The sequence below is a fragment of the Ischnura elegans genome, chromosome 11, assembly GCF_921293095.1.
Source record: "Ischnura elegans chromosome 11, ioIscEleg1.1, whole genome shotgun sequence".
NCBI classification, from domain to species: domain Eukaryota; kingdom Metazoa; phylum Arthropoda; class Insecta; order Odonata; family Coenagrionidae; genus Ischnura; species Ischnura elegans.
The window spans coordinates 45,614,188-45,633,514 of NC_060256.1; the positions used below are offsets into that span (position 1 = coordinate 45,614,188).

Here is a 19,327-nt window from a genome sequence, read left to right on the forward strand (position 1 = left end):
GGACCGGGGAACCCTACCCAGGTGGGACTCGAACCCGCGACCTCTTATTTGGCAGGTGAGAACGTTACCCCGCCGCCACCGATACCAACAAATAATTTATAATTATATTTACAAATATAATTTATATTCATAAATATAATGATATTATATATTATTATTTATAAATAACAAAAATACAATCGAGGTTGGGCACACAGTATAGAGAACAATGACTCTTATTCTTAACTCCTAGAAAGGCCACCGAAAATTTAGTCGTGTTTAAATTTAGTAGAGGCTTTTGTGTCTTTAATTGTGCTCTACACCTTTTGTACTCACCCTGGGTTATATTTGTGTTAATTACCTCATGGAGGAACATCTTGAAGTATTTATTTATATTTAATTTAATAAATCTACGTAGGTTTCATGTAATTTAAAAATAAGTAATTTATAAATTATTTCTTTATGTAAATTTATAAATTAATTTACGCAGAGTTACAAAGTTTTACTTTTCACTACGTGACCAAGGAAGTAAATTATGAAAAATGATAATTATGAATAGTAAAGCTTAATAATTGACGCATATATACGTGGAATTACAAACTTTGACTTTTCATTATGTTATTAAAGAGGAAAAAATACAGCAGCTAATATTCGGGTGATACGTCCTCTTGAAGCAAACCAAAACGCCAAATCGGAAGGACTCTTCCCCCTAATCCCCCTGCTTCCCATTCCATTTGATTAACCTTCCCATCTTCCGGATAAAGACCTTCCCATCTTGCCCCCCTTCATGAATTGATTCCTACCGAGAGATCCTCCGTGTCTTTTGCGCCCACTTCCACCTTTTTCGTGTATTCCCCCCAATCGTCTTCCCCACCTCCTTCAACCTTCGCCTTCCTGAAAATCCCCCCACCATTACCTCGTCCGCCTCTCCCACACCGTCCTGTAACCTCCGTGAAGACGCTCGGAGCTCATCGCATGGGCTTATAAAGAATGGGGAGAAAGGTCGTACCGTGGTGGGGAGGGCGCCGGTGGTCCTAGAGGGGGGGGGGTTTAGAGGAACGAAGAACGCTTCGTGAGACTCTATATAAAGGTGTGCAGCGCTCAAGGCGCCCAGTCTTCGTGTTTAGTCCGTCGCTGAAAGGAAAAGTGTTCCGACGATAAAGAGGTACGTACTGGTTCTCTCAGCTGTTGCGTCTCTTCACCCTCGTCGGCGATCGCAGTGTCCGCGTCCGTCCGCTCCGAGGTACCGTGTTCGTTTCCCGTCCGAGTGAATGTATCTGCAGCTGCTGAAAAGTTGTTTCGTGTCGTTTGCAGTCGTGATAGGGCGCTCTTTATTATCTTTAAAGTTTTCTGCCGATTAAGGTAGGTTTGCATGGAGTATGTGTAAGATACTAATGTGGTAATTTTTTTATCTCGGAAAAGAATGGTGACCCAGTGGGTAGATCGATAAGCTACTGCTATTAGGCTTCTGACCCAACATCCTGGTAATGGTGTTATAGATAGACGACTTGAAAAAGAAATGAGCAAACCAAAATCAATATTTTTTTTACGTCTAATTGACATTTTTGTGAAAATATGGAGAAAATGAGTACATTTTTTCTGAACAATCACCTTGCGGAGGTAAAATCATATTAATTCTTATATTGTCGATTTACTTTGACTTTTCAGATCGATTTGATTATTATTAAAGTATTCTACTGATTACGGTAGGTTTTCATTGAGTTTTAGAAGTATTCTAGCAGTCTCCAATTCCTTCCTAAAATTACCTATTCAATTCATAATAAGGATCATTCTATCAAAAAGAATGCTATTCTCTTCCTCCCTCTCCCTCGTTAACCCAACATTCTACCCTCTAATACCGTTTCAAACATCCACTCGCAGCTCAGCACTCGCTCCATCCATACCTGTCTCCTCCGTATCATCTAGATGCTGCCTCTCCCCAACAACCATGTCTAACACTTCATCGATCCTATTCCTCTCCATCCACTTCACCCTCTCCGTTCTTCTCGTCACCCACATCTCGAACGCCTCCAGTCTCCTCTCGCCCTCCTTCGTAAGTGTCAATTTTTCCGCACAGTAAAGCGCTACACTCCAGATCAGACTCTTCGCCAGCCTCTTGTTGTGATGTTAATTGGAAAGGTTGTTACCAGGCGGTACTGGACATTTTTTCGGCTAATGATTTATTCTCTAGAATGAAAAGAATTTTTTGTTCGTTGGATTTTTTTCCTTCCTCTAATTTCGGTTAAACAAGACTTTTTATTCAAGCTTTGACTGACGACCAAACGAATTTGCGTATTGCCTTGAAAAATCTTCTCATCGAAGATATTTACGTAATCTCCAAGAATGACCAGCTGTAGTTGTCCCCAGGATTTTTTTCTATCCTGCTAATTTGACGCGTCTTTTGAGTCAAATTTTAACTATCGGCTATTCGGAATGAAATATTAAATTTTTGCATGTTTTCATCGAAGATGCCTAAATTTTGTTGTCACAAGGATTGTCTTCTTTCAGTTTATCAAAATCAATTCCCATATTATTTCAAGCATCATTTTACATTTTTATTATGAAAATCGTAGGAAAATACTTTCTAAAGTCAGAAATAATATTTTCACAGGTTTTTCTACCAAGTGGTAAAATAAAACTCTTTAAAGTTAGGCTTGAAACAATTTTAATCGTTTGTTAATGAATTCATAAGTAAGATTAGTTAAACTTTCTTGATGGCTTAGGCTGTGTTTGTCCGCAATTAGGTACTAATTTTTAATTGAATTGAATATATGCCAGTGTAGTAATAGTTGTAAATTTGGGTGAAGAAGAAATCGGTTGGTTGACGTAATGTTAATGATTATATACTGATCAATGTTGAGAGAAAATCGCTAAAATCAATAATGTCCCATGCCTCCGTGACATGTGAGAGAGAGTTTGAGCTTGACCTTATGTGTTGTGCTTTTTTATAATCCAGAGAATTTTTATTACCCTGCCGATTCTGCGACTGGCTTGAATATAAAAGAGTTTTTCGCGTTATTTCGCGGTAAGCTGTGTTAGAGCATTGCATTTGGGCTTAGATTTTGCACAACACCGTAACTTGCTTTGTGAATGAATGGTAGAATTTTTCCCTTGGGAAAAGAGAGGTAGAATAATGCATGAATGGCGCTTTGAATGGTAGGCATAATTATAATGAGGAAAATGAGATAAGAACTCGCATTTCCCGTGGGCGGAATTTTTGGCACACTTGTGAGATTTTCGCTTTTTTCCCTCGCACCATACTCTGCTTCCATGCTGTGCGAAAAATTTTTACTGTACATCTCCCATTTGATTTATGGATAACATTTTTTTTGTAATTGGAAATATGCGATTTTTCGTAAATTAAGAAAACATTTTCCCTGACGAGGGAAATTTTTGGAAGCTGAAAACCGTCGGAAAACACAAGGTCGGCCCGTTTCCTTAAAAAAAAAAGCGCTTTTACTTTCGTAACTGGTTCGCACGGTATTACGGCGGAGTTCGCCGTCATCTCTTTTCGAGGAGCTCAGATTTATGAGAGTCGTGACTACGAAAAAATAATGGAGACGCTTCCTCCTAGAGTATCACATTGTGGGCGCAGGGATTTTTTTTCTTTCTAAAAAATCAAATCGGTTCCTCTTTTAAATCCGTTTTTGAGGTAATTCCGTCTGTTTTCGCGGGATTGAATTTCAGTGAATTCATTGAACAAATTGAACTTTAATATGTGAATGACCTATAAGAAATCGATTTTTATCCAATGTCTGTGTGTTAATTTTGTTTTTATTTTGTGTCCAATCTCATTTTCAATGTTGCTGATTGTGTTTTTGTCATGTCCGAATTTTGACTCTTTTGCCATAAGATGTTCCTTATTACTCATTCCTTATTATGAGTGATTCGGCACATTTGGTGAGTACTTATTATATTTTTTTGCACTTTTTTGTAAATGGTGACGTATATTTTATTTGCTATTCCTGGAAAATCGCCAGTATAAATGCTATCTATGTTTTACGTAGGTAATTTATGAATACCCAATGTACGATTTACGGTTATCCAGATAGTCACATTTACTTGTGGTTTTTTTCGAACGGTATCAGAGTGTATCCAGAGTATTTTTCGTTTTAAATCTGTTTTTTTCTACTGCGGTCGTAATGATTATGCATCAGGATCAGTTGAGTCGTTTTTTTCTGACATATCTATTTGAATTCATAGTTACTTACCAATTATCTGACAAGCATGTAATGAATTCGAAGCTTAACTTCATCATAAATATTGAGTGAAGACATTGCTAGATTTCTATTTCAGTTCCCGAGGCTCGGATGTTTTCTATAATCGAAACAGATTTTTCTAATGTTTGTATCCAGCCTTGGGCCATAAAATTGTATGCTTTTCGTCATTAGAACGTTAGAGTTACTAGGCAAAAACGTCACTATTCAAACGAGGTTCTTGAGATGCGTTTGTTTAAGTTTTTTTTTAAAGTAAAACAATTTAGGCAGTGTATTCCAATATCTCACGATGTAGAGATGAAAATAAATAAGTACTTGTTAAATTATGCTTTTTTCTTTCTGTTCACTCAAGATTTATACTTCCCATTACCTTAACCTGAGTTTAGTCTTTACCATCAACCTTAGATTCTTTCATTATTAAATGGTTTCACTTACTTCGTGGCAAACGTTGCAAAATGAGGACAATGTCTTTCAATTGCGAAAATATGATTGAAGATGGTGCTTGGTCGGTTACTTCTGGTTATCAGAATTGAAATCTAATGTTCGATTTGCTTGATTTACCAACGCCCGCAAACACAGGCGTGAATTTGAGTGAACAAACTTGAAGACGTTCTAGGAAAAATATATTAATACATATAATGTATGAGCATGAAGCTGATGTGTTTGCGAAATGAAATTTCAAAAAATATCGCTAATCATGATAAAGAATTGGCCTTGGATTATTTAATATGCATAGGGAAAGTCATAAACATACAATTCCTACACTAGGCGGCTAGATATTCGTTCACCAAACGCAAATATTTTTTGGTTAAATATTTTTTTATTTAGCTCTGAGCTCAGTGAGGCTGAGGACGCCTTAATATTAGTCGGCAAGAGGTTAAACTAATATCCTTCATAGCTCTATATGTAGGGATGAGGGGGTCCATCAGCTTATAGGAAAGAGTATGAGGCACGACTTTGAACTTCTTATTTCCACTGATGTGGTCAATACTCACTTGCAGTCAGAATCAATCAAGGTCAAGTGCTGCTCTTGTACATATATTCCCTCACTGATTGAACCTGAACGTTGGCTTGGATATGTGAGGTAGAGTTCACCGTGGAAATAGCAAAGGGCGTGTTAAAGTCACAGATTTTAGGTGGTGGACCAGATGCTTTCTCATATCCAACTCGGTTTTACGATTTAGTATCGTCACGCGGGATTCGAATCTGAGATCCTTAGATCAATGGCCAAGCCCTCTATTAACCAGGCCACTACGCTACTATCACATATCAGTGATCATATTCATCGTAATCAGTGATTCAGCATGAAGGTTGGTTTGGATAGGTGAGGGTAGAGCTCACCCCGAACAAGCCCTCGGCGTCAGCGGCTTCACGCATGTCCCCTTACTATCCGATTAGTTTTCATGCAGGCCGTCAAGCGCTAGCAGTCCATTCGCCCGGAAAACCTGGGTTGACATGGCTGTGGGGTAGCTTGATGGGCTATATATCTAAACTTTCGAAAGCCGTACTTAGTACACCTTTTCAATGATATGTGCTTCGGTTTTCAAGATTATAATTTAGATCTATTCGTGAAGGCGAGTGGAATAGATTCCGTGCAAGATCAGAAAATAGCCTACGGAGCCACTGGGGCTAAATAATTTAGATATGGATTTTTACTGCTCATTTATTCAGACTTCGATACATTTAACACAAATGTACGAAGGTGTGAAGAGATTTAACCTCCTTAAAATGACTTCGGTCCACTTATGACCAAATTGATGTAGCATTTGAAGCAGATATCGAGGTGTCGACCGAGACTGTATTACTCGTATAATAAGCTCAGAACTAAGCCCCAGTCGTGTGCATATCACACGTTCAGGATCGAAGGGGGGGGGCAGGTCCTTTATCTGCGTAACCTTGCCATTTTAGGATTTTGTTTGGGGATGTTCGAGGGCTCGAACCCAGGACTTGAACACAGCGCTCCACTAAGCGGTAGCGCAGCGGGAGTGGGGGTTTTGGGGGATAAACCCCCCTCCCCGGAGCTCAGAGAAATATTTAAGTTTAAAACATTTTACTTAATTGTATTACGATTACTTATAGATTAGAGTTAGTTAATCAAATATCCCCCAGAAAGCCGTAAAACTTGCCATTTGAACCATTAAACTAAAAATTTTCTGGAGGAGGGCCCTCACAAATCCCGCTTACCCTGGCGGATATGCAATACCCCCACACACCTTAGTATTAGTTGCGCCTAAAAACCCCCCCTAGCCTTAATTCTTAGCTGCGTCCCTGCCACTAAGGTATCACTTTCCCCCTTTACATATTCTCTGGCATACATATTGTCAATGCAAAGAAAGAGTCAACATTTTATGTTCTTTTAAGAACTGCCCACAACTGGTTGTGTCCGCGTATCTAACCGCGCCGGTAGCTTCACCGTTCAAAGACGACTAACGTGTTTACAGCTGAGCTTCAAATTCCTTGGCGTTTCTCTCGGCCGAGGAACTATAATTAATGTGTCTCTAGTGTCATGGTATTTTTATTTTCCCTCTCTTTCAGATGGCTTCTTGGTGGGTTGTGGCGGTGGCCCTCGCCATATCTGTGACAATCACGTCAGGGGACGTTAGCAACGGAGCCGCGTCTGGAAAACGGCCCGGCGCACCAGCAAAGCCCGGACGATTCTTATCCTTACCCGTTCCGACCAAGTGCTCACAGAGTAAGTACCCACTACATCTTAAGGAGGTTCTTCGAAATGAAAGGAGGAGAAATTTCAAAACGGGCTCTTCAAGCTTAACTTCATCGACTGACGGACCCCAAGGGCCAGTTTTGTAACATCAGGTAAAACTAGGCGTCAGTGGTAAGCGTCCCAAAATTCAGTTTTATATTCGATAGTTAAGTTAAATTTGGACGCCAAAGCGTTTGTACCCACTTCATCTTAAAAATAAGTTAGGAAATATAACAAGCTTACAAGTCTACTTACTAAAAATGATACAATCTGGACGTTAAAGCATTTATACCCACTTCATCTTAAAAATAAGTTAGGAAAAATAACAATTTTACTAGTGCAGTTAATAAAAAATGATACAGTGTACCAAAACTATTCGATGATAGCAGGTTGAGCTGTAGAAAGCAAAGTTTATTATTTTCCGTAACTTAAAATGCAATTGTACTAGGTTAAGGCCTCAGCAATTCAGTGTATCACACCTTAAGAAGGTTTTTTCGAAAGGAAAGCTGGAGAAATTTCAAAACAAACTCTTCAAGCTTAACTTTACCGATTGACTGAGACTAAGGGCCGGTTTTATAACGTCTTGTTTAACTGGGCGTCGACGGTGAGCGTCTCAAAATTCAGTTTTACAACCGATAGTTAAGTTAAATCTGGACGTAAAAGTGATCGTACCCTCAACATTTTAAGGGCTTCTTTGAAATTAAAGGAGAAGAAATTTCAAAACAAACTCTTCAAGCTTACGATTACATCGACGGACACTTTTATAACGTCTGGTTGACCCACCGTAGCCATATGGCTACATCCTACCATTCCGAGCACGTGAGGCTCTTGAAAAAAATCCGCGCCCCTTTTTACTCGCAATTCTTCATAAATATGTTGTCAAAGTTTGCAATACCTTAATCCTCTAATTAGATTTTTTGAAGCCGGTTTCAGTGTTACTACACCTTGAAGATGATACAGTAATATTTAAACTTAGGTCGTAATAAATTTTATAATCTTGTAAAATTACTATTATTTATTTCAGTAAGCTGAAAAAATATTAAGTTAAAAATAAAGTGATGGAATCGTCCACATTCTTCGTTCCCTAATTTTAATTTTTAACCAATGAGGGAAAAAGTTTTTACAGATATATTATGCCGCAAGGATTTGTTATGGGTGTTCTAGCAGCCGCGAACCTACCTTCATTTACCTTTTGTCATTTACGTAGCAAGTGAATTTTCATCTACCTGCTGCAGTTTTCCTCTGAGTAAACTTTAAGCCAGACGATTTCTGTTAGTCTACCGATGCGTGAGGATGCAAAAAAAGAACAGGTTCTCTTTATTCGACTCGCTCCGAAGAAAAGGAAGATTCTCCTCTCTTGTGATGTCTAAATTTTTGACTTCGCGGCGGAACTCTGGGAAGAGAGAAAAAAAGAAAAATAGGGGGAGAGAGTTTGAGAAAAAAATATGCGAAGAAAGAAAGCTTCAAGTACACTTTGGCCCGGAAGGAAAACTAGGGAAGCGAACATCGAGAGAAGTTTCTCCTTAGGAATCTCCGTGGGTAAATCTTTATTTTAGTGTTTCCAAAGATTTATTTTCTATCCTACGATTTGTCACTAAACTTCTGTATATTTATCATACGAGAACGCGACTTGTGATGGAGAAAGTGTCACATTTTATGTGTACATAATTAAGCGATTCCCTGCCGAGAAAAATATCGGATGCGTTCGTGAAAATCATGCACTGGCTTATCACGCACTCCTGAGAGTCCTCTAACCGTTCGGTTTGGTGTCGAAATTTTTGAATACATCTAGAAGAAAAAAAAAGAGCTTCGGAATGTGTTTCCGCATTTTTGCCATGTTAGTTTCGTCGCATGTCGTCAATTTATCATGGGCCTCAAGGATGTCTCTACAGAGTGTTTACGCCTTCCGTAGTTCGTCGGAGCGCCTACTCGCTTCCTTGCCTTGAAATATATTTTTTCATCTTCACCTAATGGCATCGGGAAGATGATCAGTACTTTTTCTGCTGTCGCGAAGGTCAACGGAAAGAATGACGTGGGCCACGATGACCTCTGGGAATGTGTTGACTAAAATTCAGGGTCTTTACACTTTTATTTTTCAATTAGCGGCCATGCAACCTCTTGCCACCGGCGAGAAGATCGTTCAACCTTTATAGAATTGATTTTCCTTATTTAAGTAGTGACTCAAGTCGCAAGGATCTCTATATTTCATTTGAAAATATCCTTTTCATTGCATTTAAATGAATTCCCTCTGTTTCTATAGTTGTAATTCGTCTATTTCTCTTATTTCTTGTTTCGTTACGTTTTTTCGTTATTCTATTTACTCAGATGGAGATTAGTATTACTCTTTCCTAAATTTTTGGAATATAATTCATGTTACATGCTAGAAACTGGACTAAAAACAATAATTATATGTTTATAGTATTCACCATTTGTTGGTCAATCTTGGTTGATCAAAAGACTTGCGTCCATTCATCAAGGAAAAGTATTTTACAGTTTTAATTTTGTAATTTGATGGATGCTTACGAAAAGAAACAAATTTTGTGATGTATGGAACGACAGAGACTCACGTAAGAACTTAAAAAGTGGAGAGTTATGTACGAGGGAAAATATGTTTACAAATTTGTATACTTGATTCAGTTTTTTCCCCAATGCGAACTCCGGTTACAAGAAAATAAGCTCGACAAAAATTGAAGAATTATTACCCATAAAGTATATTCCTCGTAACGCATACAATTTTCAAGATTTGGAGGATAAGAAATTTTTGTTTTCCAAAGCCAAAGGTACTGTTTTACGGACTCAGCTCACTTTTTACTTTTTCCAACGATAATAATTGAAGTGATAATGAATACATTTGCAAATATCCAAAGGTGTATTGAACAACGCATCATGGTCCAGTAGTTTTAGATTTATTTCAGTAAAAATCGTCAAAAACGACCAACACTATAGTAATGACATTGAAAACATGATCATATTTATTCTGACGACAACGATTGAAGAATTATCAATAATATATAATATATTTTAATAAAAAATTAATACATGAAATATTTTATTTTACTAAAATTGTATTTCATAAGATGTTATCAATCCGAATATTAGTTTTCAACGTGCGTGATATTTTTATTTTTTGCCAGCCGCCTCGTTTTACCGTACACATCAGTTCGAATGACCTTTTAATGTTACCGGTTTAGAGAAGCCACGGTCATTATCGAATATCTTTCTATTCATTATTGTTCCGACTGGATTGCATTTATCGAGAGACTTAATTCCATCTATTCCTTCTCTATTTAGGCTTTAAAATACATTTTCAGCGATGATTCCACAGATCGATTAGATCTTTATCTCCTTGGGATGAATCCCCATTTCCGTTCCTTGTCTTTATTTTTATATCGATGCCCTTGCTTTCTGAATTAACAATTATCATCTGATTTTATCGTTTTTTTCTGATGAGAACCGACTTGTGTGATATATGCGAAGCCAGGGACGCAGGAAAGGTCTTAGTTGGACTTTTAATTGATGGACTGGGCGTCCGAAGAAATCTTATCATGTTTCTAATTACGTTATCGTGATTTTGGTCGTTTTTGACGATTTTTACTGAAATAAATCTTCTAAAAATATTGGACCATGAAGCGTCAATCAATACACTGTTGGATACTCGCAAATGCATTCATTATCGTTGCAATTATTATCATTGAAAAAAATTTAAATAAGCAGATCCCATTCATTACAATACTATCATTTGGCTTTGGAAAACTCAAACGTCTTGTCGCCTACACCCTGAAAATAATATCCGATACGATATCAGTCTTTCGGTAATGATGGCTGAAGAGCTTATAATTATCAACGTTTTATATAAGCTAGTGAATTTCAATGTAAATTTTACGTCTTTTACGTAAAAGGGCTAGAACTTCCCGTATTTGTTTAAAATAAATCTGACTTTTGATATGTAGTGTCGCTTGTATCAGTTATTAAAATATTGGGAAAATGTTGTTGGTTGATTAAAACTTAAGCCAGTTTTTTTCTGAGGTGAAATCGCGGTTAACTCCTCTTTTGCCGGCAATTTTGATTTAATTTGACAATATTAGAGTCACAAAGCTAGAGCGGCGTTAACTTTTTTTACGGAAGTCCCGTCAATGTCTTCTTAATTTTTACTTTTATATGTTTTTCCAAACAAATGAGGCGCGCGGAGCGGATTAATCTGAGTGGGAAAAATTGATCAAGATTAGAATCGCCCCATTCGACGGTATAATAATACGATGCCATTATATCAAACTTTTGTCCTCTGTTTATGTAGGTAGGTATTGATCTTTTTAAGCCTCAATGTTATAATAATATTTTCAAAATGATTAAACTAATAATATTTACCATCATGTGGTCACTGTACTCTGAACAAATGTAGTATTTTTTATTTTGCATTATAGAAAAAAGGACGATAGCCTATAGAATCAACATTATTATTATTTCAATTCCTTAGGAGGCACCCTGATGCATTGACCTGCGGATCTGATCTTAGACTTTGACAATTACCTGTCGTAATGAAGCCTCACGGTGAGGACAGCATAAAATTTGCCATCGCTATTCAAAGCTATGTTGGTAATATCGAAGGAGGTTCGATGTGTAACCAGTTACATAATTGAAGAGGAATACACCACACTCGAGCGATTTATCCGCCCTCGATTTTCCTGACGTAACGGCAGCCGATTAGACTCCGATATCTGCACGCTCTTCTTCCTCACTCATCATTAATGCCGATGGCGCAACCTGACTCTGGTTTTGGTGAACGTCCGATGGGCGGCGATTCCAATCGTGATCAATTTTTTTTCCCGCTCAGATCAACCCGCTCCGCGCGCTTCATTTGTTTGGCAACACGTGTCGCGATGCCGCGAGAAAGCAGCACGATGACCTTTTCGCGACAAAATGAATTCCCTCCTCCCCCCTCCGTGCATGAGTGACCCCCTTTCGCGACGCGAGCCGGGGAATCCTCTTGTCTTCGTCGTGACCGACGTGATAACATTCGCTGCACGCTTCTTCCCCCAGCGAGCGAGCAAGCCGAGCGTTCAAGTCTCCACACACATATACTCCTACGTCGCCGCGTTGCGAGGGATACCGTTCGTATAATTTCATTTTCGTCATTCTTTTTTTTTTCTTCTTCTCCTTCCGTTTTCCTCCTCTCCTCTCAGCTGATTCATTGAAGAGCTGCGCGGCGCTCCAGTCACGTGTGAGTCGTACGTCCGTTGGAAAAAAGATGAAAGGGAAAGTTAAACCCATTCCCTCGCAAAAAAATACGTAAACCTCGCGGCCAATCAGAATGCTTGGCTCGAAGTTTCTGTAGATTAAAAATATCGTTTAAATAATAATCGTTTTCGACCTAAAAATCATTGTTAATTTTGGTTCTTCCTGACCAGTGGCGCAGCGAGGGGGGGGGGTTTTGGGGGATGAACCCCCCCAGACCGCAGAGAAATTTTTAAGTTTAATCCATTTTACTTATTTGGATTAATATAACTAATAGAATAGTGTAAGGATGAATGAAATATCTCTCAGAAAGCCGTAAAAATCACCATTTTGAACCATTGATCTTTAAAATTCCGCAATTTATTAATCTCGCACCTATCGCTTATCCTGGTGGGTATACCATACCCCCACGCACCCCGGTGTTAGTTGCACCTATACCCCCACAGCCTTAAGCCCTGTTCCCGGAGTCAGCTATCCAGGCTTAAAATTTCATGACACAATTTTTCTCCACTCTGTATGTTTGGTACTCAGTCTGAGATTCTCTTCAGGTTCAACCAGTGGCGGCTGGTGGTAATTTATCTAGGGTGTGCATTAGAGCAGATATAGGATGATTTAATTATATTATGTTAATCCGAATCCATGAGCATCATATTTCGTCGTAATAGAATACATAGCAAGCAAAACATATCACTGGTACACTCAACCCTTAAAATTGCATGAACAGAAATAATATTAGCATGTATGGAAATAATTATTCTCAACACACCTTTACAAGTGACGGTAGTTGAAATTCATTCTCTTTTCCTTACACCCTATGAGGAAGTAGTGTAGAAAACGGCCATACAGATGGCTCTGTAGACGGACTAGGATCCTGGGCGCAGGTAGTGTAGGTGGCGGCTACACCACTACACTACCTGCTAGTCAGTCACCAAATATATGCGCGTGCGCACTCGCATGGTTTTGAGTCTGCTCCCATCGCCCCTTTGAACAGCACATACCTTACACAGCTTACCTCGTCCTGCCAGAGCACCCTCAAGCGATCGCACAGACCGAAAATGCTCCCGGCATGATGCCACGGGATCGCACACTTGTAGAGCGGTGAATTCGAAAAGGAGATAGCTGTAGCGTTCGGGGGCTCATGTTTCTTGCATATGCAGTGCTTTTATCCTTCGCGTTGCAAAGGAATAGTTTTCTTTTATAATTTATTCCACTTTGGGTGTGCACTTGCTAACATGCGTATATGCACGCGCCGCCACTGGGTTCAACTGCATACCAGTGATGGATAAACGAAATTTCTTGGGTCCCTATTGGGATAAACTGACAGGGGCGGATCTAGGATTTTTCCTCGAGGGGGGGGGGACAAAGATCCTGACAGGTAAACGATCTTCTAATACTTAAGATTAAAAACAAGATACAAGAATTACTGTAGGAAGTATTCTCTTTATTTTAATATGAAAATTATTAATATTAAATAAATGATTGAGGTTCTATAGTGCACAAAACAAAACGAACATAACGATTACCTTAAAAAAGTTTTGTGTATTTCTGAAGCGTCTGGGTGGGGGTGCCCCCCCTAAATCCGCCAATGGGTATGGGCAATATGGAATTACTCTCAGAGTCAGTGGGATGGTCCTTAGACCCTCTATTGATAAAAAAATTGAAAGTATTCCTTCAAACACTCAAATTTTTAGTTGTGAGACTTGTTATTATAGTGCTGTTATTTTCCATCGTTTGCTTGGGCATGGTGTTGTAAGTTTTTCTTTTTCTCGGAGGGTTGTTGGTACAATAATGTCCCAAAATTTTTGGTGAGCCAATGGGCACTATAGTGGGTTAGAGGTGCTTTGTTCCCCCCCTATCTTCCTCCATGCTTGCTACATGCCGTATGGGAAACTAGAGAACCTTATATCCGACACCAAAATATATCTGTTGAGACATTTTTCTTCTAAGGTTTCAGGTTCATATTCATGCAATCGATTTATGCAGTAGTAGTAGACACAGGCAAATCAGTCTGCAGGTTGTAGTGGTCTGATCGATAAATTAAAACAAAAATCAGCGGTGCAACTAACTTTGAATTTTTTAGTGTTGTCATTATTTAAGCACTTTTCATGAATAATGCCTAACTTTCAATTGCTAAAATCATATGCTATTCTTATATAATTTAAAGCTTCACTTGATATTCCGACACCAGACTTCCTTTACACATTCTTTGCTTATTCCATTCGATATTTTCTCCATTGATACTCTAGATCAGCGGTTCCCAAAGTGGGGGTCGCGACCCCCAAGGGGGTCGTAGGCCGTTCGGAAAGGGGTCGCGAGATACTAATAATATGGTGAACAACGTACTTAAACTTGGACGACCATTTTTAGGGGGTCGCGGCTAAAAAGAATGAGCTAAAATGGGTCGCGGAAAGAAAAAGTTTGGGAACCGCTGCTCTAGATAAACAACTGATATGATTGTAGATTATTCAATTAATTGTTGATTGATGTAAGTATTGGTTGGACATGCATATTATCTTTTGGAGGGATGAGCAATGATTTGCTCATCATTTATTACATCATTGGAATGTGTAAGCATGTTCTGTTCTTACATTTTTTCAGGACCTAAGGAATTTTTCTTCCGAGGCCACAACTACTTCTACAGCGACAGTTTGCCTCAGTTCAAAGGAAAGCGATTTGATTGGTTGGATGCTAGGAATGAATGCCGAGAATACTGCATGGACCTTGTATCCATCGAATCTCCTGATGAAAATGATTTGGTGTTCAGACTGATTGCTCAGAGTAAGTCGCTAATGTCTAATTTAAATGAAACTTATGGTTTGGTTGTGGTGATTGGCTTATTGATGGAGACTTAAAGATCGTTCCAATTCCCGCTGAATATCTATCAACAGTGAGATCTTTAAGCCTCCATGACTTGATATTCTTCTCAAAAACTATGGTAGGCAACATTATAGGCTAGCTGTCAAAAATAAATCCTTGTCTTTCGAGGGGCATAAATGCTGCATTAATATTCTCTGATTCATCTAACCCACTGACAAATATCTGCTGGGTAGCAAGTTTTAATGGTACATACTTTGGTTCTGAGATTCATCATAGTGTTGGTTAATGGTTAGTTATATTTTTAACACAATGGTGACATTATTTGTTTGGTGGCCGGAATAAATCATCATATTCCACTGATTTAAATAACTATTGCTCTATCAAATGGCAATTTTATTAACAGTGATACATGTATTTATGATAATGAAGAAATTAACTTTTGAAAAGGATTGGATTAAAAATTAAAGCTCTCTAATAGTACAGCATTCCCATTCTATTGGCTAATCTTCTCTTGAATCTTAGGTGAATTTAAGCATTTTGAACATGTATTGATCACAAGAATTTAGTACTAATATGTATTAATTATTTGAATATGGTAAGAAACTTATGTTCCATAAATTTTTTGGGAAGAGAAATGAGCTAATTTTGGTAAGCATGGAACTGATGGTAGTAAACTTATTATGATAAAATCAAGGAGGTGGCATTTTAACTGGGATAGATTTCATAACATAATCATGGAAAAGGGCAAATTTTGAGTGAAAGAATAGTACCTAATTCTATATTTTTATCATTTCTTAGCCAATCACAGATTTGTGAACTCTATGACCTACCTAACCTTATACAATTCATGTTCTTTATGTCCTTGTAATGCTGACTCTTTAACTGCTGGTGTTGGTTTTGCATATCGACATGAAAGAAATTTCTGCTCTAATTACTTCTAGTAACAGTGAATTGGTATTGAGTCAGTTCTATCAACTACATTATTTTTTTTGTGAAATTAAAATAAGCTGTATATTCCATAATTGTTGGATTCCTCTGAGAATACTGAATGACTGAAAAAATTAATTATATTTGCAATTTAAAGCTTATAAAGACCATGCATGCTTTTATTTGTGTGGGTATCCATTACCAAAATTTAATTTGAAAAGTGTGCCCAGAAAATGTATAATGCAATGGCCTTTGCAATGGAGGTAAGTGGCTAGTTACATAACTTTGTTTTAGAGTTATCATTTGAAGAAATAAAGTATTTTTCAATGTGCTGTTTTTCATTGCGCATTTAATTTAAAAAAATAGGAAAAATTGCTGAAATAATATATTTATAGCATATAATCATACATACGAGTATGTACTAATCTGTTGAAAAACACCATGTATTGCAACTCCATAGGTTTGCAGCTTTATGTTATATTGTTATGAAATTGATCTCAAAATTACATTTTTTGTTTTATCAATCAGCTAGGTAAGAATACTTTCAATCCTATTTTCATTTGAGTGCCCTAAAAACATGAATAAATTTTTGCTGTATTTAAGAGTATATTATGGCATAGATTTGATTATCCATTGCGATCCTAGAAACACTCTTTTATGTAAGTCTATTGCAAATCATGCTATAACAAGGAATCAAAATCCTTTTAACGTGGCCAACTGCCACTGAATTAGATACCTATTAAGAGTTTTACAATTCAATAATGAAAAATTATTTTGCACTAAATGGTTCTTCCACCATTATGAAAACTCTACGCACTATGAAAATCATGCAATTCATTTTGATGTGGAGATGGGATTTCATTCCAGAGCCCTTTTTACATTATGCATGTATTTGTTCAACCGAATATGGGTATGAATGTGCATTTCAAAATGTATTGCAAAAATCCATGATCTATATGAGCGCATGCTGAAATTCATATATGCTTGGTGACAAGATGGCCCCTGTTCTAATAAAAAAAATGATTCCACACACAATTGAGAAAAGCTTGCAGCTTGAAGACTCTCAGTCCCATGTAAAATGCCGGTAAAGTTTCATGTCAATGGTTCAGCAATCTCTGAGATTGAGCAACTGCACATGAAAAACAAACTTTTAACTACACCTTTATGCAATTAGGAAATTCACCGTACATCTGGACTAGCGGGCGCCTTTGTGACTTCAAGGGTTGCGAGAACAGACGTGATCTCGAGCCGAAAAACCTTTACGGATGGTTTTGGTCTGGCACTAGGGGTAAGATGTCCCCAACCAATCAAGTTCCAGCCGGCTGGCCCTCCAACCCATGGAGTCAGACTGGACACGAGCGTCGTCCCCAACCCGACAACGCTGAATTCCGCATCAACCAGACTCCTGAGTCGTGCTTGGCTGTTCTCAACAACGTTTATGGCGATGGTATCGCATGGCATGATGTTGCCTGCTATCACGAGAAGCCTTTCATCTGTGAGGACAGTGAGGAACTGCTCAACTATGTTGCTCAAAAGAATCGAGGCATTCCCCTTTAATTGTACACCTCTGCGTATGTGGATTTATAATTATAGATGGAAAACACCACCTTGCCTGAAATGTCATCTTGAGGAATCCACCCAGTCCTCAAGATGGCATTTCCATAGGAATTGGTAGTGGTTTTATTTCTTCCACAGAGTAAAACTCACTTACTGGAATGAAAAGATAGGCTTTCTCAGTAGGCTCTGAAATAGCTATAGCACTGGGAAATATGGAATGGTCACTCCTGTCTTTCTTTAGCATTAATCGATATTTGGAATGAGCTTTCGAGTCAAAAATGCATTGCCTATTTCTGAGATCATTGATGAAAAATCCATAAGGTATAGGGCAAAAATATTTTTCCAGTCCCTCTCCTGAAATTCTGATGTTTTTGCACCAAATTCATCGAAGTTTATCCATTTGGATAATTGATATCTACTGACTAAATATTGATCTAAGAAAAGTATTAATTTTTATGATAATTATGGTGACTCCCATCACTGTTGGTTTTGGCTAGGCATAATGGAAAAATAGTACCAAAACTTATGTAGGCACTCTTGCAGAGGTTGTTAATTTGCTTCAATTGAGAAGGATGGAAAGCAAAATGAACTTGAATAGATAAAAGTATTTCCTTGTAAATATCAAGAAACAAAAGCTGTACAGATATATATGAAGTATTTTTTTAAATCTGAGTGGATATCAGCAATGCAACATTCTTTTTAGGATGTAAAATGATTATTTATTATGAAATGATAAGTTTTAAGGATATTATTTTTTTAATTGTGGAAAATATTCTTTAAATGTGTGTTCAATAATCAGGCACTATTCTAATGTAATTTTATTATGTGGATGCAGCAGCTGAAAATGCTAATTTTCAATGACAGTTTCATTGCGATCTTTGGAGGACATTGACTCATCATTTTTCCAAAAATGATGGGATTTTATTAAAATTAATTAATGATAAAAGCAGTTAGTCCCATTTCCCGTCTGCATATTATACATTTTCATTAAGTAAAAGATACAAATGTAAATTTAAGAATAAAACTTATCTTCTGGCGATCCAGGCAATGAACCATGTTGTTTTAGACATTGAAATAAGGTTTTTGGCTACCATGTTCAGCCAACACATATTTGAATCTAGTATTTCAAGTGTTTATATAGTGTTATTTGATTGCAACATCAAAATCATCACAATGGATTGGCAATCATTCCTAATTCCTGCTCGTTAGGATTTTATTTTCATTTTGGATCAAAAATATCAAGATTTCACTTTGAATGTATTTGTTTTCTGGCAGATCTTCACATTAATCTATTGTACATTGATCACTCTTCTCCTGGTATCATCATTCATCCCTCTTTCCTCAGTTTCAGATTTTAAAATGCAGTTTTTCTTCAAAACTTACAATTTTTATGTTTTATGTCTAAAAACTCTGTTGAAAATTACTTTTAAAGGACTATGAATTTTTGTGATATGAAAGGCATACATGTGTTGAGCACTTATCCTGGAAATCAATTCTTTAAATTTGTTCAATTTCACTATAAAAATTGTAAATCAAAAAATAAAGTTATGACAAATTTTACTTCCTTGTAAATATTTTATTATTTTTTTAAATCCTATGGAAAGCTATCTTCTGTTTGTTTTTGGTCTAAAAACTCTGCCTTCATCTTTGGAGAAAGCATACAGGTTTGGTAAACTTTGGCAATATGCTTTTGGTGTGAATTAGTAAGGCTATAAGCCTTGGCTCTTCATCATCAAATGGCAAGTTACATCCACTGTGCTGTCTTTATATAGGTATTTCTGTCCCGCTTCTTGGTATCCTGTGTCCATCCCTTTTAGCCACATCCAGGTGTGGTCTGGGGAGATTTGGGGCCCCCGACTGGGACTCCTTACCAATTTTAGGAGACTACATTCCTGGA

The 19,327-nt window shown here is 37.6% G+C and overlaps 1 protein-coding gene across 1 annotated transcript; it reads left to right on the top strand.

The window, feature by feature from the left end:
* Positions 1 to 1,058: 1,058 nt before the first annotated feature.
* LOC124168167 lies at positions 1,059 to 18,990 on the top strand. The gene is made up of 4 exons (XM_046546290.1): positions 1,059 to 1,144; positions 6,732 to 6,888; positions 14,728 to 14,907; positions 17,048 to 18,990. Exons 2-4 carry the CDS (start codon positions 6,732 to 6,734, stop codon positions 17,428 to 17,430), a joined length of 720 nt encoding a protein of 239 aa, XP_046402246.1. The 5' UTR covers positions 1,059 to 1,144; the 3' UTR covers positions 17,431 to 18,990.
* The last annotated feature ends 337 nt before the right edge of the window (positions 18,991 to 19,327 follow it).